Below are 27,470 nucleotides of genomic sequence, written 5' to 3' on the forward strand. Positions count from 1 at the left end.
CAATACAGTGTTTTCTTACTTGTATCCTTTAATGTATTTATAATATTGTTTAAAAGATCTTATGTGGTTACATGACAAATCTGCAGAATGTGCCAACTTTTTATCTAATTAATCAATTAATTGTCAAATAAATTGATTAACAATTGTTAGTTGCAATTATTAAATGCCTTTTTAGTGTCTATCTCCAATGTGGCCAGTATAAAAGTGACTGGAGTTATGATTTGACAAATAAAAAAATAATTTAAATGTGGAGTTAAACTAGAAAAAATGGAATTGGACCCTCAACCCTAACCTGGACTCATGACAGACTTGTTTCAGTTATATATAAATATTTACTATGAAATGTGGCTGGATGATATTTTGGTTAATTAACATTTAAATGAGTTTTATAAATTGTTTTGATAGCAGAGTTTAAAGAACATTATTGGCCTTTAGACAACCTGGTTTCCAAATAATGCATAATTAATGCCATCACCAGTTTTAATTAAGTTTTATCTCGAGAAATACACAAAACTACAAACCTTTATTTAAATAACTGATAGAGTAGCGTACAGTTTGATAATCACAGCTATGATCCCATTAATATGAGCGAATGAAATCAACTTTACATCATGACTGGTTACAAACTCCATGAGATTATAAAATATTAAACAAAAACATTAAATAAAAAAAAAATCACATTTAACTCAAATGTATTTACTATAAACACGTTCATGTATTTAAAACAGACGTTGTTGATTACCTTAGAAGATCAATAATTGTGTTGAAACAAAGAAAATACAGGAGGTTCTCAGCTGTGGCGCCCCCTGCTGGTCAGATGCACATATTTACAATCAAATGAAGCAAGCTGATTAAAACAAGGTGATAAAATGTTTGCAGATGATGAATCTGGGTGAAGTTCACAAAATTGGTGAGTTTGTGCAGTAAAATGTTTTGTTTGTGCCGCTATCATTTTAAATATGTTAATAAAAACGTTTCCAGAGGTCATCATTAATATCTTCAAAGCAAAAGCGGCACAAACATAGCCGAGTTGTTTGACACCAAATTTGTTTTCTATTAATATCTTTAAAATTATAGCGGCACATACATTTGACACCAATTCTCTTAGATTTGGGTAACATGAGTGGTCTGATTGACCTTTAAACTGTCAATAATATCTTCAAAACTAAAGCAGCACAAACAGAATTGTTTGTTGCACAATCTGGAATAAATGTAGTCGAGTTAATTGACACAGATTTTGTCTGTTTTGAAGAAGGTGGGGGTTGGTTGACCCTTCATGACCTCTGGAAACATTAATAAAATCACAATGATAGCGGAACGAAGAATTTTGTTGCACAAACGTTTGACACAGATTTTGTTAGACTTCTCTCGGGTATGAATTTAACGGTCTTTACTTCCAACGATTACTTTTTGTTAAATGTCTGACAAACACATTAATAAATAAACGTATATTTTCTCATCGTGTTTTGGGTTTTTATAGTTTTCTATGCTAGCAGCAGTTCCACGTCCGCCGGGTCGGCTGTTTGGTCCGGACCGTTAGTGATCGTTTCGGCCTCGGCCTCGTTGGTCGGGGACTGGAAGCCGCTGTCGTCGTTACGCGAGGCGCAGTCTGTCGCTAGCGGCTGAGAGTCGGAGTCAGAGGCTTCTGCCGTCTGTTCGCTCGTTTCCTGTTCACTCGCCGGTTCGCTCGCCGGTTCGCTCGCCGGCTCGCTGTCCTCCTCCTGCACCGCCATCTCCATCTCCTCGATGGCTTTCTGGACGGCCGCTTCGTCCTGCTGCTCCTTCTGCTTCCTGCTGCCCATCAGCTGCTCCATGATGGACTTGGACTTGTTGATGTTGTCGCCCACGATGGTGGTGACGTGCGTCACTTCCTCCTGCAGCCCGTCCTCCATGGTGATGGTGCCGTTGGTGGTCTCCGTTCCGTTGGTGGCGTCCTTTTCTGGACCCGGCAGAACCACCTCCACCACCGGGTTGATCAGGTCTCTGATTTGGTTCACGCTGTCGGGAGACTTTGGGTCCTCGGACGGACCTGGGTTCTCCTCGTTTTCCACTCCGTCGTCCTCGGCAACGTCCCCGTCCTCCTCGGGAATGAGTTCCACCCCCGGGACCTCGAGGCAGGACTCGTACGGGATGGGCAGCCCCTCCAGCTGGATCATGGAGACCACTTGCTTACGTCTGTCTCTGAATCCCTTTTCTTTTCCGCCGTCTGGACCGTCGGATCTGAACTTGGCGCCCCAGTCCACCGACGGGGTTTCCTCCAGGAGGTGCAGGTTGGGGTCGCTGTTGGTCAGAACGATGCTGTCTCTGTACAGGTTGTGTCTCCGCTGCACCGCCGCCTCCTTCACCGCTGGACAAACAAAACAGACACAAAGTCATTTATCTTCACACAGTTCCTACATGTTTTTATTAAAAATTTCAGAAAAGGCGTCCGCACGTCTGCCTGTCAGTAACATCGATTCCTGGACGATAAATTATCCCAGAAATTATTGCGATAAACAATATTTTGTTTAATCTATTTTCAAGTAATACATTAATAATGGTATAATGCAAATTTACCTGCTTAAAGATTAATAAAGCTTAAATTTTAAAAAAGACCTCACACTGTAACAAACAAAGCAAAATGACCAAAAACAATAAATTAAAATTAAAAATATGCAAAACCATGAATTAAATATATTATGAAGTCTAAAGAAAAATGCTTTTCCAAAAAATATTAATAATTACAATAGAAATTAAGCAACACAACTCTTCCTGATAGCCCCAGAAGTTATTGCAATAAACCATAATATTTTTTTGACAATTTTCCAGTAATATAATGCTAATGGCATAATAATAAAAGAACACTTTTATTTCATTTATAATAAACATTTAACAGTAAGACTGGAAAACATTTTAAATATTCAAAAAACAATAAACACAAAAAACATCAAATAGATTATGAAGTTGACTGAAAATGTGAAAATATCACTAAGTAATTGTGTTTGGAAGACATTATTAACAGCACATAAATACCAGCAATAAACTAAACAAGCAAACATTAAAATAAATATAATTTGTTTACACTTAGCTTGGTGGGAGCAAATAAAGCCTGGTGACCCGCCAGGCTTACAACGCATTGAGGCTAACTGATCTTTACAAAATTAAAGTTTATTACGGTAATCTTATTATTATTATTATTATTATTATTATTATTATTATTATTATTATTATTATTATTATTATTATTATGCCATTTTCGGTATATTTACCTGAAAATAATTTCCAAACAACAATGTTATAGTTTATCCCAATTCCTGATAAAATCCTCTTTTTTGGAGCGAATCAAAAGGGCAGCTGTTGTGTTTTTTTGTCCTCACCCATCATGATGTCCTTGGAGACGGACTGCAGGACCACCTCTTCGTACATGTTCTCCACCAGCAGGAAGCGGGACAAGTCCTCAAAGATCAGCTCCTGGAAGCGAGGCAGCTCCTGCAGAGAGCATCACAACTTTAACACGGCGAACAAACGTCTGACAGGAGCGTGGAAGAGCCGCTGCGTTACTGACTGGTGTGCAGGACGGGGCGAGCTGCTGCAGCATGTAGGGGATGACGATCTGCAGCAGAGCCTCTCTGAAGAACATCTTCCGCACCGTGCTGCTGTCGTAGTCGTATTTCTGATAGGAAGACAAACAGAGCCGACTGTTTTCATTCTGCTTGTTAAAAATAAATCGGATTTAAACGCAGATCTGCAGCTGGTTCACCTTGATAACTCTGTCCTGACACTTCTGGATGTTTTTGCAGAGGTCGTCCTCGCCCTGCGCCTCCAGAGCCTGTTGCAGCAGCTGCTCAAACGTGAACACCGCGTTGTCCATTTGCTGCCCAGACGAGCAAATTTAAAACGTTTCCACACATGAAACTCCATCATTGTTCATGCAAAAGTTTAAATATCAAACCTGGAAAAACCAAAGACTGCAAACAAGAAAGAGACGGACGGAGAACTGCAGTACTAAAGAGTAAAATATAACGAACCAAAGCGCGCCCTGCATGCAGAATGCTGTACTTTTAAAATTATTTGAATTTTAATGGAAGCAAATTATATTAAAATTAATTTACAGCTGGTTGTATAAACCTTCCATGCCCTTAATGCCCAAACTTCATGTTCATTTATTTATTTATTGTCTTTTAAAAGCTGAAAATTTAAAGATTTAGTAGGAATATCGTCATGGCAACATTCATCTTATCGTGCAGCCCTAGAAATTAATGGATCAGTTGGTGGATAAAAATTTGGGTCTAAAATCTGTAAAAATCCCTGGAACACACCTGTACCTCATTCCAGTGTTTTTCTGCTATGGAGTGTTAGGATAACTGTAGTTAAAATATTAAATAAATGGCTATGAAGGAGTGAATTTCCACCAATAAAAAAAACCTCTCAATTTTTAAGATTAATTTTACATAATTACAAGAAAAGCTTAGAAATTTTCCTCAAAAAAGTTACCAATTAAAAATTTCCATAATTAAAGCCATAAATTTGTAAAACTAAAACAAAAACATCGTTTGACTTTGTACAGTTAGGAAATTGTTAAAATGCCAGAAAGTCAAAGTGGTAAATGTAGATACCAAAATTTCCTCTGAACTTCTTATTTTGACCCATCTGATTATGTAATTTTTAAATATTAAATGATTAATTTGATCATTTACTCAGCACTTGAGTGGACTTTATACCAAATACCTTTTTCCTTCTTACTTGAGTATAATTTTCGGGTTCTCTGCCCACATCTGGTTATTGTAAAAGGCCAGCAGGTGGCAGCAGAGTTGCGCATGTCTCACCTCCCTCATGAGGATCTGGGCTCTGCTGACGAACACGTTGGGGCTGGAGACGTCAAACCTCTGCTGCAGCCCCTCCAGGTTCAGCTGCTGCATCTGCTGGTAGCCACTCTGCATCTTCACCGGGTGGAAGGCCAGCATGGACAGCCGCTCCAGTTGCTGCAGCACAATCACAAAGGCACACAGTGATCTCAGGCGTAGCCTCAGACACTCCCTGGTGAGCAATCTAAGGCCGCCGCGTTCCTCCGCTCACCTCTCCCAGCTTGTCTTTGCCGCCGCCGTTGAGCGAGTTCTTGCTGATCTCCACCACCTCCTTGAAGAAAGTGTCCCGGACCTCGGCGAAGCCGCGGCTGGTGGGCTCCATCAGGGCGTCCAGGATGGAGCCCAGGTACGGCTGGATGCTGCTGCGCAGGAGCTGCTCGGCTTTCGGCATCACCAGGGCTGGAGGTCAGCGACAGAACACCAGAAGAAGAGTCAGAACACCTGTGGGTTTCTCTCGGGAACACGTTGGTGAACACGTGTCATGTTGTTCTGGAGGATTTTTTACAACAGGTGGCTGGAATGCAGATCTTCCACCCCGCCTCAATAAGAAGAGCCGCATGTTTGAGATGATGACACGGTGTCAGGATCAGCGGACGACATTTTTGACTAATTTTTAAAGTGTAAAAGTTCACTGTGATGACGGAAAATGCAAAACATGAAGGAAAAACTAAGAAAAAAAGGGAAAGACTGAAGGAACTTTAAAAAACGTAAAGGATAAAAATGAGAAATACAAAACAAATGAAGGATGTGAGGAAAGAAATAAATAATGAAGGTGAACTGTAAAGATGTTTGGATGTGGACTGAAAGTTTAAATAGTATTCCCTTATGATAAGATAAAAAGCGAAAAAATTTGGTCCTGCACCAAATCCTAAACATTTCCTGACGGTTTAAGAAATTTCAAATCAACATCTTGGTCTGAGAGGAAATGCAGGCTGTAAAATGATCCACAAGTGGGTTGAAAAGCTTGATTAAAGATGAACGTTGTGAAAAATGTAGGCGATGTTAGTTGATTACTTTACCAAACGTCCAGGAAGCAAAGAACTTAAGTAGAATAAAGATAGCCTCTATTTAAATAACCTGTTTCATTACTAGATCTCATTTAAATGTCGTTTAGGTTTAGTTCAACGTGACAATAAAATTCCCATAAAAGGAAAAGCTGCTGAGCTACTTTATTCCTTAACTTGCAATGCTGACATGATGATGACATCACCATGAAACTCATTTTCTTTATATTTGGAAGGACTCAAAAAAACAGGATGCTTCCTCTCGATGTGTCATATTGGACCAATGAGAACAAACGGAGATGAAAACTGGAACCTAAAATAAGAGATGATTCATAAAATAAACCAGATGAAAACTGAGCTTCTCTGGATGTTTTCAGTCAGACTGACGGTTATCAGAGCGACGTAAATTAGTAAAAACTTGAATTCAGAGCAGTAAGCCTTAAAGATGCAGTATGTAGCTTTTATAAAATATATTTGTTGAAACTGTAACTATATTAACACTTCAATGTGACAGATAATCTGTGTCCAATTAGAGCAAGGAGGTGGGTCTTACTGCTGTCAATCATCCTTCCCACACACCCTCTTGCTCTTCCTGCTAGGCTGCAGCTAGCATCAATGCTGAGGCTAGTTAGCATAGCCAAAAGAGATGGTAGAGAAACGGCAACATTAAGCTGTTTCCTGGTCATTCACAAGCTTGATTGGCAGCGTGAAGCCCCGCCTCCTGGTTCTGCTTGGTTGATTTTGGTGCATTTATTCAGATGGCAACAGTAGCTCATGGAAAAGGTGGAGGAAGTTGATGTTTTTACAGATATTTTACTGTCACAACATGGTGACAGAAATGTGAAAAACATTTATTTATTTCTAAAAGTTGCACACTGCAGCTTTAAACCAGCGTTAGCAACTTCTAACTCCAACCACCTCTGATCTTGCCGATGACGTGTTCTTTGGTTGTGACGAGCATGTCCATGTCGCCGCGCAGTCTGACGTCCAGCGAAGGCTTCTGGGCCTCACAGGCGTCCACCAGGGCGGCGTACTGGCCAGTTGTCTGGGTCAGAACCTGCCGGTACACGGCGTCAGAGATCTGGAGAACAGGGAGACGGTCAGAGAGCCTGAATGGACTGAGAACGTGTCGGTGGGACAGAAACTCACCAACATCCACTTCCTCTGTCTGTCCTGCAGCTTCCCCTTGAGCCGAGGGCCAATCGCATTTCTGAGCTCAGGCTGGAGCGTCTCCAGAACCAGGTTAGCCAGGATCTGGAAAACAGAACCCGGTTGTCATGGAGACAAACAGTTCGACCAAGGAAACACCTAGAGCTAAATCTGATGAACGGACAGACAGATAGATGGACAGATGAACGGGTGTATGAATTTAGGACATTAGCGACTACTGCTTAGCATTTAGCTTGGATTAGCATGTGGCTAAGTAATACCCGCTAGCTAAACCGAGCTAAAGACGTCGGCTTTCAGAAATGAAGGTTGTAGTAAACTTAGAAAAAAACGTGTGAAAAATAAAAGCTTCGTCTGAATGTAGATCTGATTGAACTGAAATTACGTTTTTTTTTTTTGTAAAGTACCTCGTAATAAACTGAATTAAAAATAAGCCATCCGCTCTTATTTTAGTTTCCCTGCGTTTTGGGAGTGTTAGCTTTAGTCACAACCAATCAGGGAAAACACAGACGTTTAAAAACAGCACTCCGTCTTTTCTGTGTGGCTGCACGGTCGCTTTAGGGAGGCTGATTTACGGAGGACACATCAACCTCAGCACCAACATGGAGGCTTACATGTTTACTGAGACATTGTTCAGACTGAGCGGTTGGACAAACTCCACTGTTACCACCTGTTTATTTAAAAGTTTGTTGGTCTGGAAGCGGCTTGCAAGATGAAACTGTATCAGTTTGCAGCAAACATTGTGGTTTTAGTCCAAGAGTCACAAACTACTTTTGTACATTATTTTTTTAAATTTGTATATATATTCTTATTTTCATTTTAAATATATATATATATATATATATATTTCTAATATATTAATAATATAGTATTATAGTATATAATTTTTTAAAATATATTTTTCTTAAATACATATATTTTAAAAAATTTTGTCTTTAAAAATAACTTGTGTGTGTACATGTATATTTATAAGAGAAAAAAATTGTTGAAAGGAAAAAAAAACTTCTTAAAAAAACTTTTGAAAAAAATGCTAAAAGAAAATACTTTTACATATAAATAAACCCGTAAAGCAGCAGACTGCAGGCTAGGTATCAAAGGCGTTAGCTTTATAAAAATCAAAATGAGGTAACACTCATAATCTCATTTTCATATATCTCTATAGCATAAAAACTGATTGCTACAGACTTTCTTTTGCTCTTTGCATTTCTTTCGTCACACCTAAATATTCCATATCAAGCATATTTCACACAGCTGCTCCTTTCCTGCTGCAGGAACGCAGAAAAGTATGTTGCTGCTTGTTTTCAGTTCTGCCCTGAAGGACCTGGCAGCTCAAAGGGCGCGAGGCGGCTTCAGGATTACTGAAACTATTCAGGCTATGTGTTTTTTATAGCGGTCCTTCACACGGTGAAAAGGCTGAAATAGAAATATTATTGTCAAATTTAACTCCTTGTCTGCTAATTATGAACACATTAATGTGGGGGTTGTTTTTGTGGTTGTGTAGGTAATGCTGTCTTCAGGAAACGGGATGGTAAATTTGAATAATTGAAGTCTATGGAGGAAATTTCAAAGCACAAAGCTTTGGCAGAAACAGAAAGTAAATTATTTAGAGAGATGATAATCAGAAATGTTTATAAAAGCTCCAGAATTCAGGAGGAAACCTCTCCGTTAAAAGCTGCACGTCTCTCATCACCTGAACTCTTCCTGAGAAATACCTCCTCTGTGTTTAACCTGAAGGAAACCCGTCACCACGGTAACAATCCTCCCTTCAATTAGGGCGTGGCTCGTTAAAATATGCAGAGGCTCCCACAGAGTTTATGTTGCGGACATGTTTGAGACGTGAATAATTTAAGGTCCTGACCTGAGGCGGCGATCCGCACATCATCTCCCAGGTGCCGTAGTGACCTTTGACCTGTCTGTAGCGCCTCACAGAGTCGGTGAAGGCCGGAGTCTGAACCGTGTTTTCCTCTGACAGACCTGGACACAAATAAAGGCAAATAAAATATATATAATAGCTAGATAATTATACTAATAATGAAAAAATAAGTTAATTAATGCAATAATTAAAAATAAATTAATGCAGAAAAATAAAAAAACATAAAATGTAGTTGAAAAAAATTGAACCAAGTGCTTTTATATAAAAAATAAGAATTTTTATAGTCTAAAAATACTTATAAAACTTTGTACATTTAAATATGTTGGAAAAACATCACAAATATTTAAACCATATTAAAATTCTGACCAAAAAACAATAAAAATATTCTGATTATTAAGATAAGCCTAAAAAAAAAACAAAGAAATCTAAATATTGCAAAAATATAAGACGTAAATATGGAAATTTACCAAATAATATTTATATAAGTAAAATAAAATGTCTATTATAATAATTATATTAACCTGTAGTTTAAATAATTGAAATAAAATTAAATGATTTTTTTTTTCAAGTTTAAAGATAAAATCCAAAGTTGCAAAGTAAATTAAAACGGGCAATTAAAATGTTTTAAAAAATTGTATTTAATAAATTAAAACTATGCAACGAGTAAAAAAAAAGAAGAATTTGTTATATTTGGATTTATTTTGTTTCCCTGCCAACTGAGTCACATCAGAGGGAACATCTCTGATGCACCGTCACACACGTCTGTGTGAGCCCTAAAAACAGGAAGATGTTGACCTGCTGGTTGCTGTGGCAACCCTCCCAGTCTCCCCCTCAGCCAATGAGACGACAGAACAAAAACGTCGGATCGGTTTGAGGAAGTTTACTCTGGCGAAAACAGAACTGAGCTTCTGATTCTGAGTCGTCCGTCCCAGATGTGTTTCTACAGTAAATACCAAACATTAGCCGCAGTGGGACCTTCATGAATCGGAGCCGCTGGAAGCTGCTGTTGGCAGCAGGTGGCATGAGAAGCAGCAGCTTCCTGCTCTCCTGTTGGATGCTGAGTTAGACAGGAAGCCAGAGTGATGATTTGTTTGTTGAAAACTCCAACACACACACACACACACACACCGTTGAATGCCTGTCAAGCCGTTGACGAGTGTGTGACTAAGAGGCGGCTCACAAAGACAGGAAGTTACCCAGAACTCTGGACGAGGAGGGAAACCAGACAGGAAGTTCTGCTGCGCAGCCGGACTTTGGGCTCCATGTTCTCTGGATAAATGGCCACAGCACTCAAACACACCTTACCAGACTGATCAGCATCACTGGGACCAGTGAGGACATGCATGTGAATTTTTCTGTGTTCAGATTTAAACTTCATGCAGCGAAGCGAGAAGCTTAAAAATGCGTAACTTGCTGGATCAACCTGTGGACATTCCTGTGGCTTCAGGTGCGTTTCAGACGGTGCGACTAATTCAGAAGAGAACAAAACTTTATAAAGTTCAACATACTGGATGTTTTTACTGTGTTTTCATCAAAATATATCATAACTGATCCACTGCAGTCGCTCTGATGCAACACAGCAAAGTGAAGCGTTAACCACTATTTACTGCTTTTATTAAATATTTGTATTTTTTATTTACTTTTAAACATTATTTTAGCCTTTTGTTTTTAAAACTATTTGTAAATCCTTGTGAACTGCATTTTATGTGTAATATTTTCCTTATTTATTTTGGCCCAATTCTGATCTTTTCGCAGTTTGTTTCTCTTCCGTATGAGAAACTAAATGTGATAGAAGTCAGACAGACAATCTGCAGTCATGTCACATTAAAGCAGACCTGTGTGTGATTTATTTTTTAAAGTTACATATGCGTCATAATTCTGCTCCAGAAGAAGCCTGGGACTGAGAAAACAAATAATTACCAGAATAAAATTATGTGAGAAAGTTGTAATAATGCGATAAATATTTGTGTTTTAGGAGATTAAAGTTAAAATAATATGAGAATAATATAGAAGAATTTTTTAAAAATTAGGATAATAAAGTAATATAATTTAGTTATATTAAAAATAGTAATATTACAAGAATACAGTCAAAATTATACAATAAAGTTGTAATATTACAAGAATAACCTGATAAAATTGAGACAATAAAGTTGCATTAAGTTGTATTATTACAAGATTAAAGTTGTACGACAAAGTTAAAATAATACATTAATAAAGTTGTAATTTTATTAGAAAACTAACAGAAGTAGTTAAGATGAATGTTGAGCATCTTCTGAATTTATCTTATCTGTTTAACAAATCTTCATCTTTTAACGTCAGCATCAAATTATCAAATTAGAAATAATTAAACAATCGAAATCTGACATTTTTGATTCAATCAAAGCTTTTCTCTCTTAACTACACGTCTTTATTCTGCTAATATTATGACTTTAATCTCATAAATGTTTCAGATTAATATCATAATTAATATGAAACATAATTATTCCTGACTGCATCAGTTTTGACCCTTAAAGAAAAACATTAAATCTTAATTCTATGAATTTTCCAGGAGCTCTCCATGTTTTATCCTGTCAGGCCTGTAAAAATCTAAACATTTTCCAGCAGCGAGCTCAGTTCAGATTACAGCTGTGCTGCTCTGTGCGTGTGTGTGTGTGTGTGTGCGCTGAATGTATTATTAATAGAACATGTGGCAGCACTTACCACGGTGGTTTTATTTAAGGCATTTCCCTTTCTGCCCGCCTCACCAACACTCAGCCGGTTCTCTCTTTCCTCTCTGACCTCACAGAACGTTTTTCTCTTTGCTTTTTGTCATTTTCCTTCCGCCTTTAAAATAAAACCTGGTTCAATTTAAGCGCGTCTTTCTTTAACACTTCATACAGCGACATGCATGAGTGCTGTTTCCACATATGGTTGTAGTGAATGGAAGCAGCCAAACCCACAGGACAGTAAACACCCACGGAAACACACCATCAGCCGCAGACATCACAACCGCCGAGCAGCTTTAGGTCCCCGCCCGCCGGCCGCCTGACGGCCTGGCATTGAATGGGAGCAGCAGACCCAGTCAGGGTTTATTTAAGATGTTCTGGAAGCTAACACACACACACAACCAGGCAGGATTTCACATCGTAAAACAACGTGCAAAGAGCAAGTTAAGATGTAAAACTGCCCTTTAATTAATCCTGGCATGGTAACAAATTCTGCTGGACGATAAATAGTCCATGAAGTTATTGACATAAAAGGTAATATTGTTGTTTTGAGACCATTTTCAGGTAAAATAACTTTTCAAAGATTAATAAACTTTAGATTCTAATAAACATGTAACACTGGAACTGGAAGAATAAATATCCAAGATAAACAGTGTTTATAAGAGCTGTCATTTGGTACTTTTTTAATACACAATGTATTATTGCATTATTCTGTAAATAACGACACTTTTAAAGAAAGGTTACCTTAAAACTTGCACTAAAAGTGACATTATTTACATAATGAGACTTCTGGAAGGTTGATACAACAGCAGCAGATCTTTAAACCGTTCAGTGATTTATAAATTAACAGTGTTTTAAAGTCTATTCTCTGAGCTACAGGCAGCCAGTGGGAGGACTTTAGGATTGGTGTGATGTGCTCTGTCTTCCTGGTTTTAGTCAGAACTCCAGCAGCAGCGTTCTGGATCTGATTGATTATTTTTTCGGCAGACCTTTGAAGATGCTGTTGCAGTAATTAATGCGACTAAAGTTAAACATGTTGATTAGTTTCTCTAGATCTCGCTGAGACATTAGTCCTCTAATCCTGGAGATGTTCAAGTCACAGAAGGCCGACTTTGTATCTGTCTTAATGTGGCTCTGAAGGTTCAGGTCAGATTTCAGCCTAGTTATCTGTCTTCTGACACAAGATCATCTTTATTAGTTCAAGGGGGGTCAGAGATGGAGCTTTCCAAGTAAATAAAAGTCCCTTCCTGTTCTGAGAGGGCGGGGCTTAGATGACGTCAGACCACAATGACATAAGATGGTCAGGCATCCAACCAGGATCACTCATACCAAGTTTGGTGCAAAATGAGCTTTTAATGTGAAGCTGTAGCGACTCTAGTGTCCAACTGTAGTAACTGAAGCTGTGCGTTGACTTTAGATCAGGGGTGGGCAACTCCAGGCCTCTGGAGAACCTGACTGCACTTGTGAGGTGAGGCTATTGGATTCAAGTGTGTTGGACCTGGGAGACATCTAAGAGTTGCAGGACACCGGCCCTGGAGGACCAGGATTGCCCACCCCTGGTCTAGATAGTTCCTCTATGGGTCCAAAGATAATAACTTCAGTTTTGTTTCAATTCAACTGGAGAAAGTTTTGGCACATCCACACATTTATCTGTTCAGTGTTTGGATGGATTCAGAGTCACCTGGTGACGTTGTAATGTAGAGCCGTGTATCATCTGCGTAGTTATGGTTTCCTGTTATAACCTGAGCTACAGGGAGCATGTAGACATTGAATAAGAGGGGTCCTAGGACAGAACCTTGGAGAACCCCACATGTTACTTCTGTCTGCTTTGATGAGAAGAAATCCCTGTTCTTTGTGTAAAATTCAAACCGGTACCGAGTACTGGACTGGAGAGTCCGAACCAACTCTCCGGTCATTTCAGTAATATGTCATGATCAACACTGAGGTCCAACAGAACCAGCAATTTATTGATTCATTGCTTATTGTAACGGGTCTACCTTTATTCAACTTTTAAAAGATCTGATCAAATGAGACTAAAACTAGTTTCACTTGATGGGAAGATGGCGCTAAATGCAGAAAAATCCTGAAAAAACTCACCAACCTTCCAGCAGGAATTATAACCCAAAACGTTACGTGTTGGAATGGCCTAGTCAAAGTTTAGGCCAAAAATTCTCAAAATAAGTGAGTCTGACGTTCTGCATCCATTCAGCCTGATTAAAGTTTAAGTATTTTGGATAATGAGCAACAAAATTACTAATGTACTCAAAACTTAATTCTCCTTAAATCACATTTTGTAAAATCCCAACAAAATGCTCTGCAGCTCGTTTTAAACAACATGGACACGCTCCGAGTGTCCAGTTCTACATTTCTAGAGTGCGTCCAGTTTTAGTCGGATGATGAACTGAATGATTTGCAAATCATCTTGTTAAGGTGATGCAAAGCAGTGGCCAGTCGCTCAACTGGCTGATTATCAAGGATGAAACAAAGAAAGCTTTAGCTGATTCAAATGAGCCCTCGGTTTCTCTGAGTCAACATCTAACTCGCGGTTTCTCCACATCAGAGTCAGCTGAACAGTAAACAGCTGAAGAAAAATGCTTTATATTCCATCTAGGTATTGATATACCTAATTATTTTTGCAATGTTTCACATTCATATAAATTTTTTCTGGTTTCCGGCGCTCTGGTTTCATGTTTTCAAATGTCTGCCACTGTGAGACGGAACCACTGGAGATAAATGTTGAATATGGAGCAACAAGAATCAACAAACCAAACTGATTCTGATAAAACCTGATGGTCCTCATGTTGTAAACGGAGGATAAATAGTCAAAACCTCCAGGTTACAAACTCATCCACTTCTACCTCAGATGACCTGTTATGGTCTGGAAGGAAAAATTGAGATTTGTTTTCATTTATTGATTTATAACGAACATTAAAAGCACATGGTAATCCAGTTTTAACACTTAAGAAGAAACAGAAAGCTTAAAAAGGAATGTGCTAAAGACAACATTAAAGCAGCAGAGAAGTTTGTTATTGTCACAGCGAATGTTTTATAAATTAAAAGTGAAAGCACTGACGTGTGTAGTGCTGTTGCTGCTTTCTGCCCAGGCCTCTACATCTACTCAAGCAGAAAGGGTTTCATTTTGTAAATATGTTGCAACATAAATGTCACATCCCTCCTGCTTTTCCACCTGGCAGAAATCAAACAAGTCCATTCATGCAAATGTTAGTCTGCATTTCTTCATCAATGATTCTGTGAGAGTTCACATATTCCTCATTTCCTGCTCGTCACCATTCCTCAGAATCAACTGCGCTGAACTTCAGAAACGTGACCCTTGTTGTCATGAAGGCAGGCGGTGAGCGCCGCCAACCGAAGATCACCGAGGCAGGAGGTGGGGCATGACAACACAACAAACAAAGTGGTTCCAACTTCCTGCTGCGTCGCTGTTTTCAGTGTCTAAACAATGAGATGTGAGTCATGTCACTGCAAGTAGAGACGGCTTAAGAGTCGCTCCCCACCCTGATGAAAGGGACCGAGAAAAACTTTAAGTATCCTCCTCACTGCTAATATTTCTAAACAGAAATGCAATGCACAAACAAAAAGGACAGTTTTTCGATTCCTCCACCAAAGTAGCATAAAAATGTTTAAACATCTGTGAAGACGTAACGTAGCTTTACTCCTCCAGAAACTAACGCCACGTTCACACAGCAGGTTTTGATGCTTGGTTCTGATTTTTCTTGTTTGTTGCTGAAATCCAATTTATTCTGCGTGATTATTTACACCACGTCAAACTCAAGTTTCTGGCCCCCTGTAGCTTTTTATGCGACCCTCTAGATTCTAGACTAAACATTAACTGCGCTTAAATAAATATTATCAATCAAATCAATGCAGTTTTTATCCATTTACTGCCAGATTATTTCAATCAGTTCTTCCAGTTTCTTGAGATTTATTGTGGAAATTATCGCTAAATCAACAAGACCCCACATTTTTTTGCACTAATAATTGGGAGTTTATTGCAGATTTTTCTTAAAAATTGTCAAAAACTTTCTTACTTGTATTGAACAGCTGCCTCTTCCTTAATTGATGTCAGATTATAATCCATTTTCTTTACAGCGAGTAATATAAAGTTACATTTACCTAATTTAAAAACAACAAATGCTGTTTAGGGTTTGGCTGCTGAACAAACACCAACCAATACTATCAAGTATAAGTATATATGCCAAAATATTTCAGCTTCCTAAGTTGCATTTTGTTTTGAATATTTTACGTTTGTGTTACGTAAACTTCTAGAAATAAACAGATTTTCCACAAATACTGAACAGTAAAAATCCAAAGGAAGGCTTGGATTGTTTTTGGTGCTCAATTAAAAGACAAAGTTTGTTTTCTAAAGTAAACCTCTAAATTAAGGTACGTGCTGCCTCAGTGTGTCTACTGCGTGTCTGTGAGATGTCATTACTGTTGTTGCTGTGTCTGACGCAGTCCTGCAGCACGGCGTGCCACTTCTGCTGCTCCTTCTCCGTCATCACGCAGAAGTAGTAGTGGCGGGCGTACGGGTGCCACAGGATCAGCGGGAACTGGGTCGCACACTTGATGAAGGGAGCGTTGCTCGGTTTGGCCTTGATTTCTGAAACAGAACAGAAGGAGTCATTTGACATATTTTCGACAGAAAATATTTTTAAAAAAGGTTGAAGAGACGTGGCTTTAAAGCATCGTTCTTGTGTTTTTGATAGTACTCTGTGGTCAGTGTTTCGGTATGCTAAATGCTAGCCTAATTAACCTGAAACAGGTAACAGGAAAATCAGAATGATATGATTTTTATTAAACTCTGTAGAAACACAAAATAAGTAGTTTAAGGCCTTGTGCATGTAGCTGAATCTAAAAAAAATTAAATGTCATTACACAGAAATCAGAACACATGTAATCCACATGAACTCACATAAATCTGCTTTGAGCGTTGTTTTTAACATGCCAGGCCCATAGGGGGCAGTGTAGCACAAAGCTAAACCTGCGTCAGCCAATCCGATCGCTTTAAAAATGCTTTATTTATTAAGTAATGTTGGAACATTTTCCCTCACCATTTATCGATTCACTTTCATTTAATGTTTAATGTCAGTAAGATGCATTTCATTCAGTATTGTAAATTTGGAAGAATAACTTATTTTATCACATTTGACTGACAACATGCTTGCTAACGTTAAAGCAGCAAGATAAATGTGGTAACCATGGCAACAAGTGAGCATCGTGTTTATAAATAATCCCTCTAAGTTGTGTAACCGCTGTGAGACAGTCAAGCGTTTTATTTTTATCTTCATAATTTTTTTTTTATCACTCCCACAAACTGTAGGAGTTTTATAACCGTCAAAATCAACTGAAATTTCTCTACAAATGAATATTTTCAAGAATTTGAGTGATTTAAGTCGTGCTTTGTGATGTAGCTGCAGTGAAACACTGAAACCCTACAGGGCTAACCATGAACATTAGTTCTGCAGAAGCTAATGCTAAAGCGCTAACATCAGATTGCTTCAAAATAACCATGATTTCCTGTTAGAAAGTAAACATGGCGTCAGGAAGTTCCTTTGTGTGGACAGATTAGAATATAAGTTAAATAAAACAATGTCAGTTGGGAATCATGTGGATATATTGGCGCGTTATTAGTCACAGACTGTAAAGTGCCGGATCCTAAATCTACGTTTTACCCATGTAACACAAAACCAAAGTTTTCTCAAATCTCCAGTTTGGTTGGAGTTTTTGTTTGGATGAAACGCTAAAATGTTTAAAAATCTAATTGTTATCCCAGGAAAACTTACTACTTACTCTGTTAAACAAATAGGAAAGAACCATTTTCCCATGTCTGATGGTAGATTTTTTTGTAAAAATTGATACTACGGTTTTATTTTGAGGCGTTGGGATCGTTTTCCCACCTGGCAGGCTGCTGTTGAGCAGCTCCATGTACTCCTCCATGGAGGTCAGGGCCTTGTACCCGGCACAGTTAATGGAGACCTTCGGATGCAGCATTCGGTCGTGGGCCTGCGAAGCAAACACGGGGTAACAAACCGGTTTCAGATCCTCAGAACCAGCATCGGTTCACTCCGACGTCCACTCACCGCTTTGCTCTCGTAGAGGTCGACGGCGTAGCTGTTTGGGATGAAGACGAAACGGTTCCTCCACTTCCGGTTCTCCTCCAGGTACTGGAACAAACCCCCGGAGAAGATGGTGTGACCCGCCAGAGGATCCTGGAAGAACCAAAGATCTTCCGTTAATCCTGTGAAGACGTTCCTGACGCAAATCAGACTGGACGTATTTCTGACACGTTTTGGATTTATTTCATTCCCACGAGTCTCAAAACCTGAAGAGGAATTTCCAAACAGTGATGGGAGGGGAGTTTTACCTCAAGGTGTTTACAGAAGGATGTGCAACACCCCGGTTTGTTTGTAGAGTTCCTGCCTTGGATCAAATAATTTCCACTCAAAGGCGAGGAAAGTTTAGGTTGCAACAGATGTACTTTTATGTATTCTAAAAATGTATCAATTAATAATCAAAGAAGTGTTTCTTAGAGCTTAGGGGTGTCGGATAATACAGGCTAGCATTAATGTGATGGATTTATTAGTTAGGATTTTATTTCATTTTGAGGATTTTCATCATATTAAATTTGATGATTAAAAACAGAACAAAATGGAAGATTTTTTATGCATATGAGCAGCTGCCTGCATCTCTGTTCATGTGTGAAATGTGCTCCAGTTTCCCTCCAGTGATGGGTGGAAAAGCTCAACATTAGCTCCATTCATTAAAGATGCACAAAATAATCTAAAAACATTCAGTAACATCCTGGATCGGCTCATTGCTACATTTAAAACAAACTGTGATCCCTTCAAAATAAAGTCAGAGAAATCATGCACCATTTAAATACATAAAATATTGTAAATAATTCTATCCAAGCAGTTTATTTAAATACAGTCACATTCTGATCTAATTATATTCACTCTTCAGCGACCTTATTAGACTTATTAGTTTAGCTGCTAATTAAAACAGTCAGCCAATCACATTTATGCATCTACAAAACTTTGTGCAAATCAGCAGAGTTTCACTTCTTTACTTAATTATATTTTAAGGTTTGATGTTGAGAGATTTTGGCTTCATTCATAAAAGATGCGTTAATCGTATATTTGTCTTTAAATGGGAGTGACTTTACTTACTGTAGCATGTAACCGCTGTGAGAGAATCAGGTGTTTTATGTTTATCTTCATTTTTATTTTTAAATCTCTTTTGCAAACTTGGAACTTTGTGAGTTTTAGAACCATCAAAATTAACTAAAATTCTTTTGCAAATAAGTGATTAAAGTCACACTTTCTGATGTAATTGCTTTGAAACACTGAAACCCTAAAGGGTTAATCATAAACATTAACTACGCTAACGTTAAGAACGCTATGCCAAAACTGTATTTAGCATAATGCTAATGCTAAAGTGTTAACATCAAATTATTTGAGAGACTACAACCCTGGAACATCAATTTAATTGCCCATTTTTTGTTTCTTGTTTGAAAAAAAGAGGAAACAGAGCAGTCATTCACTTCAAAATAAAAGCATGAGTATAAATGTCTATTTAAATTAAGTTAACTACCAAAACTTCAACACAGATGTTGAACTTGATTCAACTGCAAGTTTACAAAAGCGCTTTAGAATTAATTTAGGGGAAGCTAAGTGTGCTAAATTGTTTAAAAGTTAGCTAAGTTATCAAAGTTAACTCTGACATTCATCCTGTATTGATCTAATTTTAAGGAGGTGGTTTCTGTTCTCAGATCTTAAAGCTGCATGAATGACTCAGTCTGAACAGACAAATAAAAAACTGGAAGTTTACAGATTAAAACATAATAGAGGGAGCGGCGCGTCTGTTAGCTTGATTAGTTCTCTGAATGAAGCAGCGACACAGATGCAGGGAGGATCAGGAAGGAGTGACTGTCTCATCACCAGATGATTTACCTAAACAGCGCCGCAGTTAGAACACAAAACGCCCTGCGCTGTTTCGGTTCCTGGGGTTAAAGGTTAAGGTTAACAGATGTGATGCTAATTTTGCTGCAAAAATAAACAATTTTTAACTTGGGCACAAACTTTACGTTGTTTTATTAGGGTTTTTATGTGGTAAACCAACTTAAGTAGTGCTTAAGTAAGTGGAAATTATACAAAGTATAAATAAATATTATAGAATAAAAAGAAATAGATGAATAAAAATAAATTATTATATTTTGGAGATTTTCAACCAGTTTTCTTCATTTAAAGACTGAAATTTCCAGCCATTTTTCTGAATGACTGGCCGGTGGGATGGAGTTGATCTGTGACCAGCAATTTTCAAATTTTGCCTCAGATTCTCACCTTAATTTATATTGAGACTTTGACTAGGCCATTCAATATGATTTGGTATCCAAAGTGTGGTGCAGGGGCCGTCTGTGACCCCTGGATTCATTTTGTGTGACCTTTTCCTCTCCTTTGTCTTGGACTGCATTTCAAAAACAGCCGTATTGACATTTAAAATTTTTTTTTAAGGATGTATAGTTTTTTTAAACAGAAAATATCAAGAATAACACAAATTGTTTTTCTTTAGTTAACTTTTTTTCTCCTTTTATTTCTGTTTAATAAGTTAAACATCCAGCAAATCTTTACTCCTAGCTAAATACACAAAGCAAAATTCTTATTTTTGTTGCATAGATTTAACTGATAGAGAAAATAATAAACTTGAAGTTAAGTAGTTGTAAACATTAAGGCAAACTTAAAATATTACATTTAATTTACTGCTGTGCAGCTAAAAGAGGAAGAATTCACTAATATTTTTGCGTGTTTAATTGGGGGAAAACAGTAAAACTTTGACCTGGACACATTCTTCTTGAGGATTTTGGCCGTTGGTGAAGAATAGTCACTAAATGAAGCTGAAATTTAACTCTCATCTCCGTGTTGTAGACATTTGGAGTGGTGAAACTTGCCTTTCGGTGCAGCAGCTGCGTCTGCGCGGTGCCGCCTCCTTCTATCTCAAAACGAACGACGTTGAAGAGAGCGACGGCGTACTGCTTCTCGTACAAATCGCCAAACTGCCTCATCACATCTCTGGTCCGAGCTGCAGGAGCAAAAACACAAATACAATCAGAAAACTCAATTATTTTCTTATTCAATGGACAATTTGTACAAAATTACACCTTTCAAAGTGAAAAGTGAAGTTAATATCTCCAAAGAAATGCTGGTAACCAGATTATTGTAAATACAAAACCACAAATTGGAAAATCTAACCAATAAGTTGTCAGTTAAAACATAATTTTTATCATTTCTATCTGAATTTGTCAACTATTACCCAAAAGCATCAAACTGCAGGCATTCTGTGTTTAAAGATTTCTTAAAATATATTCTATTCACAGACGTAACTAAATGTAATATTTAGTTTGTGAGGCAATCACTAATTTCTCAAACTACTCTGCATTTTGTCCTAGGAAGTCATGATAAATGACAATATTGTTTGGAGACAATTTTTAAGTAACGTAACGGTAATAATGGCATAATAAGAACACATGATAAAAGATCAATAAAATTTAAATTCTGATGAACACCGGAAATGGAAAACTTTAATGATCCAAAATAAATAAAACAGAAGCAGCAAATAAAAGTAATTATAAAGTCTCGGTAAACTAAACTTGTTTAGCTGGTTGAAACCAAAACACCAAACTGAAGACTTTTGTTGTTGTCAGTTTTTGGTAGGAAGAAAATTATTATTATAAGTTAACAAATAGAAATTTTTTAGCTCTTTTTAACGGGTTTATTGCGACCAGCGTACTCTGAATATCTTTTAAGGCTAAATAATCTCAGCTGAAATCCTAACTTCATCCTTTCGAAGTTAATTTTGTCCAATTAGTCAGAATAGTATTTTGGGTAACAAGTGGGAAGCAGCTAATTTAGATTTTTCTTCTTTCAGCCGTAGCTAAATGAACCTTTGACGTTTCACTTCCACGTCCACAAAAAAAAGCCCAGATTGTGTCAGCTTGGAGGAAGTTGTGTAGCATCCCAATAAAACTGTCCCAAGAACCTCCTGCAGAGGACAAATCAAGTTTTTTACTGCTGTAAACAAGCGAGACGTGGACTCTGGTCTGTTTATGGAAGCTTGGGGACAGGAAGGAGGGAGCAGAGCAGGAAGGAAACCGCTGACAGGACAGGATAGACATGGAGGGAATGTGTAGGAGACGGGGACAGGGACGCACAGGCAGATTAAAAAACATCAAGCCACTCATGGGACGAGATGGGAGGACGAGTCTGAGTCAAAACCCAGTGAAGAAACAGCAAGCACTGCAAGAAACGACACGTTTCTGATGACCAGCATCAGTATGGAGAAATAACTTTAATTCAGTCACATTCAATCGTTCTTGAGCATAAAGCATCTTCCTTAAGGTCACAGCACTATTTCTCAATTGGATTTGGTCCAGACTTTGATTGCAACCTTCATTTTGTGGTCTTTTAGAGTTTCAGCAGTTGCATGGTTTGGAACGGACATTCTCCGTCAGGATTTTCTGGTAGAGACCAAAATTTGTGGTTCCATCAATGTAATGAAGCAAGAAAGCAGCCCCACATCATCACACTACCACCACTTTGTTTGGCTGTTGGTTTCCACAACATTATGCTTCTTTTCATCCCAAACATTTCAGAAAACTTTACTTGGATTCACACCAGCCCTGTTTAGTCCACTTTAATCCAACTCCAGTTCGTTTGCATGTAAAGTCTGATTCATTTAGGGAGGTAAGAATGCGCAATCGAACTCTACAATAGCTCTCTGGGAACTCGTTTCAAATGCATGTATAAACATCAATCGGACCTCAGACAACTCCAAATGCAGGAAGTGGACTGCAGCTCAGCACATTCTGGGTAAATCCAATCAAAACAAACGTGCAAGTGCTAGCAGGAGAAATGGCTTGTGGTCTTGTACAAAAGAGGAATCCTACAACTGCTAAAATCTGACGGCACTCAAATTTAAGTTCACGAAGAAGGAAGTTGTGACTCTTGTAGTTGACTCATGTTCACTGACTCTAACTGAGGAACTCTGCGGTTCTTCACATGATATTTTGGATTCTTCAGGAATCTTCTGGATGAGTCGCCGGTGTTCTCTTGGTGTGACTTTTGTTCCTTCTCCATTGTCAAGTCTCACTCTTGCTGGTCAATCTCTGGTTCGGTTCTAGCCAAGTTGGGTGTGTCTCTATTGGTATTGTGTTCCTCAGTAATTGGTGCAGGGTTGTGGGTGACGTATGAGCCATGCAGAAACTGATTATGTCACTTTGTGCGGGTACACTTGGGAGGTCAGTTTCTCCAAAATCTCTCAGCAGATTTGTTTCCTGTGGATTGCCCAGTCCAGCTGACGATGTATCCACTCTTCCGATTTGCAGTTCTCCATTTCGTCTCGTCCCGGATTCCACATGCCCATCAACAAATTTAGTCTGCTGCCAGTCAAATCACTTGTGCCCGATACCGACTTGTACCACTCCTGAAGTGGTTCCAAAGAAACGGGTAGGAACTGTGCAGGATCTGAAAATGGAGATGAATCTGGGGAATCTGGGGAAGAACCAGCCACGCCTCTGGTGAAAGGGTTTCTGGTTGGCTAGCCATTCTTGGAAAAGTTTGCCACCGTTCTATGTTTTCCCTATTTGTGAATAATGAAGGATTAAGAAGGTCTGAGGTTACTTTTTCCACTCTGTGCCTGGTCAGTTTGGACAGTTTTATCTAAACCAGTTGGTTGAATTGCCATAATGGATCAATGAACTCTGAAGGAGAATGACCAACCTTTAGTCTGTGACTGTAAGCTCAGCTGTGGTTGGGTTCATCAACCGGACAATGATCCAAAACACACCAACAAGTCCAACTGTCAAGATGTTTTTTTAAAAAAGGTCCGTTGGGATCTTTGTGATAGTCCATCTTATTCTTCTTCTCCATTTTGTTCTCTTGAGTCTAAATGCTCTGCTTGCCTCATTGAAACCAAAATAAAAATGATGACTCAACAGTTTGGCACATCAAGCACTTCCCATCTGCATTCTGATCTCCAAACGTAGCAGCACTCTGTTGGATGTTTGCTTTCATGCTCTTCATACCAACTCAATTTTGCACCAGGTAAGTGTTGGTCACTGCGGTTGGCTCCACAATTGTGCACCGAGTTGGTACTTTCCACCAGACGTCCTGCAGGGCCAAAGTCAACAGACTGGAATGCTTTAAATAGTCTACTGGAGACAAAGATTAGAAGGCAAAAAAATAAACCAAAACACTGAGTCTTCTGTGTTTGACCAGAGTGGGAGCACCTTGCCTGGTCTGATGTGAGGAAGTTTCCCTCATTGAACCTTAAAATCCCTTATAAAAAAAAGAAATTTACTGTCTTGAAATGTGAAGGACTGCTGAGTAAGACTGATTCAAACTGTTTTTACCAGGAAATGTGATTTATTCTCTGAGGTCAGACTGGTGAGGAAACAGGTGGCCTATCTTATGTAATCTTGTTGTGTTTTTCATCGCAGCAGAGAGGTGGGGAGTCTTATTCAGACAGACTGAAGAAAAGACAAACCGCTTTTAGACCACGGGATTCTGGAAAAAATTCCCATTTATCTCATTTTTTCTGCAGATTCAGACCATTCCTTTTCCAGTTCAGCCTTTCCTGGTGATCCCAGTTACACCAACAGGTTGTTGACACAATGTGGTCACCCACTGTTAAAGATTTGCTTAACTGAGATATCCCTTTATCTCTTGTGCTGCGATCCATGTAGCATTTGCATGCAACAGAGGGATAAGGCTGTGCAAAAGTCTTGAATCGTCCCTTGTCCTGTATCCTACCTGGCCTGTTCCGTAACCAACATTGCTAGACAATAAAACTTTCAGGATGGTGGAGGACTGGAGATGTAAACCGCTGATCTGGCTGGACTTGCATCCAGATAAAAATCTGATCTTTTTCTGATCAGTAAAAGCTGTCAACACTCTTCAGTGTGAAAGCTGTTAAGGTTAGCAATTCGTAGGATCAGAGAAAGAAAATACGCACTAGTTAAAAGAAAATTTTATTTCCTACAGCATGTCAAAATCTGACTTCAGGGGCGTGCTGTGGTGACGTAGGGAATAGTGTGACCCACATTTGGAGGTTTGATTCCGGGATCCAGCGACTTTTGCCGCATGTCTTCACTCCTCTCCTTCCCCCTTTCCTGTCAGCCTATTTTCATATAAGGGACACTAGAGCCCACAAAAGATCCCCTGGAGGGGAGGGAGAAAAAAAACCTGACTTCAGTTCAGATTGCGAACAAGCAAGAGAGAGCAAGACTTTCAGCAGGAAACAGTAAGGCTAAATGACTGAGATTCCAACTTCAGTCCTGGAAAATGCTGGATTTGGAAACCTTAGCAGAGTTGAGGTAAAGATTTACGTTAAATCGCTGAAACTAAGAAAAGCATGAACATAAATTTAAATCTTCAAAACCAGAAAATTTGATTAATCTACCCTAATTCCATCTCTTTCCTTCCTTCATATTTCTTTTGGCCACCAAATTATCAGCATCAGTTACTATAAATGCATATAAAATAATCCAACTGGCCCCATAAAAGACCTTCAGAGAGAATACTTCTGGTTTTAAGTAATGACCTGAGACTTTTGCACAGCTCCATGCAGACAAACCCGAACAGCCGTTACAAAGTCAGACCAGGACGTGTAATAACAGACACGAACCGAGTCGCTCTCCTGTGGCTGTGGGAGGCTGGTAAAGGTTTGCTGCTTGGCTGCGGTTTCACGCGAGTCGCTGAGGAAGATGAGCAGGTAGAGGCGGCGGTGAGGAAGGGCGCGGCGCTGCCAGACTGAGTGAGGCATGTCGCTGCCTGCTGCACCTCGTTATCCTCCCCTACGACTGCGCTACTCTGAAAACAACGCCAGCGCTTTACTGCGAAAATTCAAACACCTTCCAAGAACTTTCAAGGTCATTTTCAGGCTTTTTCCAGGACCTTTTTGGAAATGAAATCAAAACAAACTAAAAAAATAGTTTCAATTCACCATCATTTATTACTGTTATTAATAATATCTTGTTATATTTATCTACAGTCCCTAGCAAGGACAAAATTAACTAAAATAAAAACCATTCCCACAGCCTGATGCTGCCACTGCCTCATTCAAAAATATTTTTGTAGTTTTTATTTTATTTTAATAAACGTCTTTTTTAACCTTATTATTCTTCATTTTTCACCATTTTGAATGTGAATCTAGTTTCAGTTTTATCCGTTTTGACTGGTGATCTAATTTTTAAAATTATTCTAACCATGAAACTGAAAACTCCCACTTTTTTTTGCCCCATAAATGTATCAATAAATACCACATTTTATCATTTAATTCAGCAGTATTTTTCTCTTTTCTACTTTTAATTCATACATCCACTAAAGAATATTAAACTAATTTGTCATTTATAATTCTTACATTTAAATTATGAGTTAAAATTATTAAATTTAAATATTTTTCTTTTTCTTCTGCATCAGTTTTGGTTAGTAGATGCATGATGCCGCTACGTCATTTCCAAATAGATTTTTTCTTCTTTTTTTAGATGTTTTCATGTGAATTGATTAATTTTTAAGTAATTATAGATTTTATTTATGTAATTGTTCCACATTTTAATTTTTGTTGTTTATACGTCATCTAACCAAGGATGTAAAGTCTACTCATAAAGTTTAAATTGAATTTTAATAAGTTAGAAGCTGAAACCAGCTTCAACATTTGACTGATTGTAACCAGAACCCAAACCATGACGGGTCCTCTACCGTGCTGAAAGCCTTGATGCACCAACCAGTGAGGAATACCAACAAATGTCATGATCCAGTTGGTATTGGTCTGATAAATAAAACTGGGTTGATATGAACAGCCAGTTGTTATTTTTATTTTGTTGCCATTGGTTTCTGGTCTTTTTTTAAGTAGTGAAATGTATAAAATATTGGCCATAACGACAACATCGATATCGGATATCGATATTGATGCATCGCTGAATTCAAAGTTAACTGAATTTTGTCCGTCCAGAGATGATTTTCTGTCTAAGTTTTTATTGAACAGCTGCTGCAGAACGTCTTTGAGAAACTATTTTTGAGTTTTGTCTTGACTGGACTTGGACTAGACCATCTGAAAACATGATCTAAGGTGGTTTTCCCACTGGATGGTGAACCACTACCAGGGTTCCTTCCATTTAACATTAATGGTTCGCTTTGCTACATGAAATCCCAATAAAAACAAAATGTGACAAAATGTATGATTCAGCTTTTATAACCACGCTGAATCTCTCCTTGACAAGCATTTGAACAAAGAGGCCCTTCCCTTTTTTCCTTTTCTCTAGACTTCACCAGAAAGCATTTTATTCGCCGCTTCACAAAAAGCAACAGCTAACAAAAAGAGAGTCTGCAGTTCAACAATCTTCAGATTCCTCCTCTCCAGTAGCAGCAGGGAAACAACCAACAATTAAAAAAGTCAGCAAAGGAGCAGAACCCTGATGTAAAATCCCTCTGATTGGGTTTGTTTCCATGCTCTGCTGGAACATTTCTCAGTGGGAGGCAGATCAGACCCAAACTTAGACAAACATACCCCCCCCTCTGCTGGAAACCTGCTTATTATCTCCTTTTCAAGACTCATTTGAACTCTAAAAATGGAGAAAAGTGCTCCAATTTGGTGCGTTAGAGCCTAAAAAGGATAAAATGGATAAATCGGTGTAACCTGTAATCATCTCCCGCCTGCTCTCGTCCAGGTGAGAGGAAACCACGTCCCCCATGGCGACAGCGTTTCCCAGCGGTGCTAACTCCCAGGTTAAACCTCCAAGACTCCGGCGCTCTGCAGGGAATCTGCTTCAGGCTCCCAGTCCGGCCAGTGCTGCTGTGGCTTC

At 38.6% G+C, this 27,470-nt stretch overlaps 1 protein-coding gene across 1 annotated transcript; it reads right to left on the minus strand.

Moving 5' to 3' along the window:
- Window positions 1-504: 504 nt before the first annotated feature.
- Window positions 505-27,443, minus strand: niban2a (niban apoptosis regulator 2a). The gene is made up of 14 exons (XM_044095717.1): window positions 27,305-27,443; window positions 20,562-20,692; window positions 17,695-17,823; window positions 17,512-17,617; window positions 16,047-16,214; window positions 8,874-8,989; window positions 6,998-7,102; window positions 6,767-6,929; window positions 5,056-5,243; window positions 4,806-4,961; window positions 3,740-3,853; window positions 3,545-3,652; window positions 3,357-3,468; window positions 505-2,347 (listed from the first exon to the last, which is right to left on the minus strand). Exons 1-14 carry the CDS (start codon window positions 27,357-27,359, stop codon window positions 1,485-1,487), a joined length of 2,514 nt encoding a protein of 837 aa, XP_043951652.1. The 5' UTR covers window positions 27,360-27,443; the 3' UTR covers window positions 505-1,484.
- Window positions 27,444-27,470: the final 27 nt, after the last annotated feature.

This window comes from Gambusia affinis, linkage group LG17 (assembly GCF_019740435.1).
Source record: "Gambusia affinis linkage group LG17, SWU_Gaff_1.0, whole genome shotgun sequence".
Lineage (NCBI taxonomy): Eukaryota > Metazoa > Chordata > Actinopteri > Cyprinodontiformes > Poeciliidae > Gambusia > Gambusia affinis.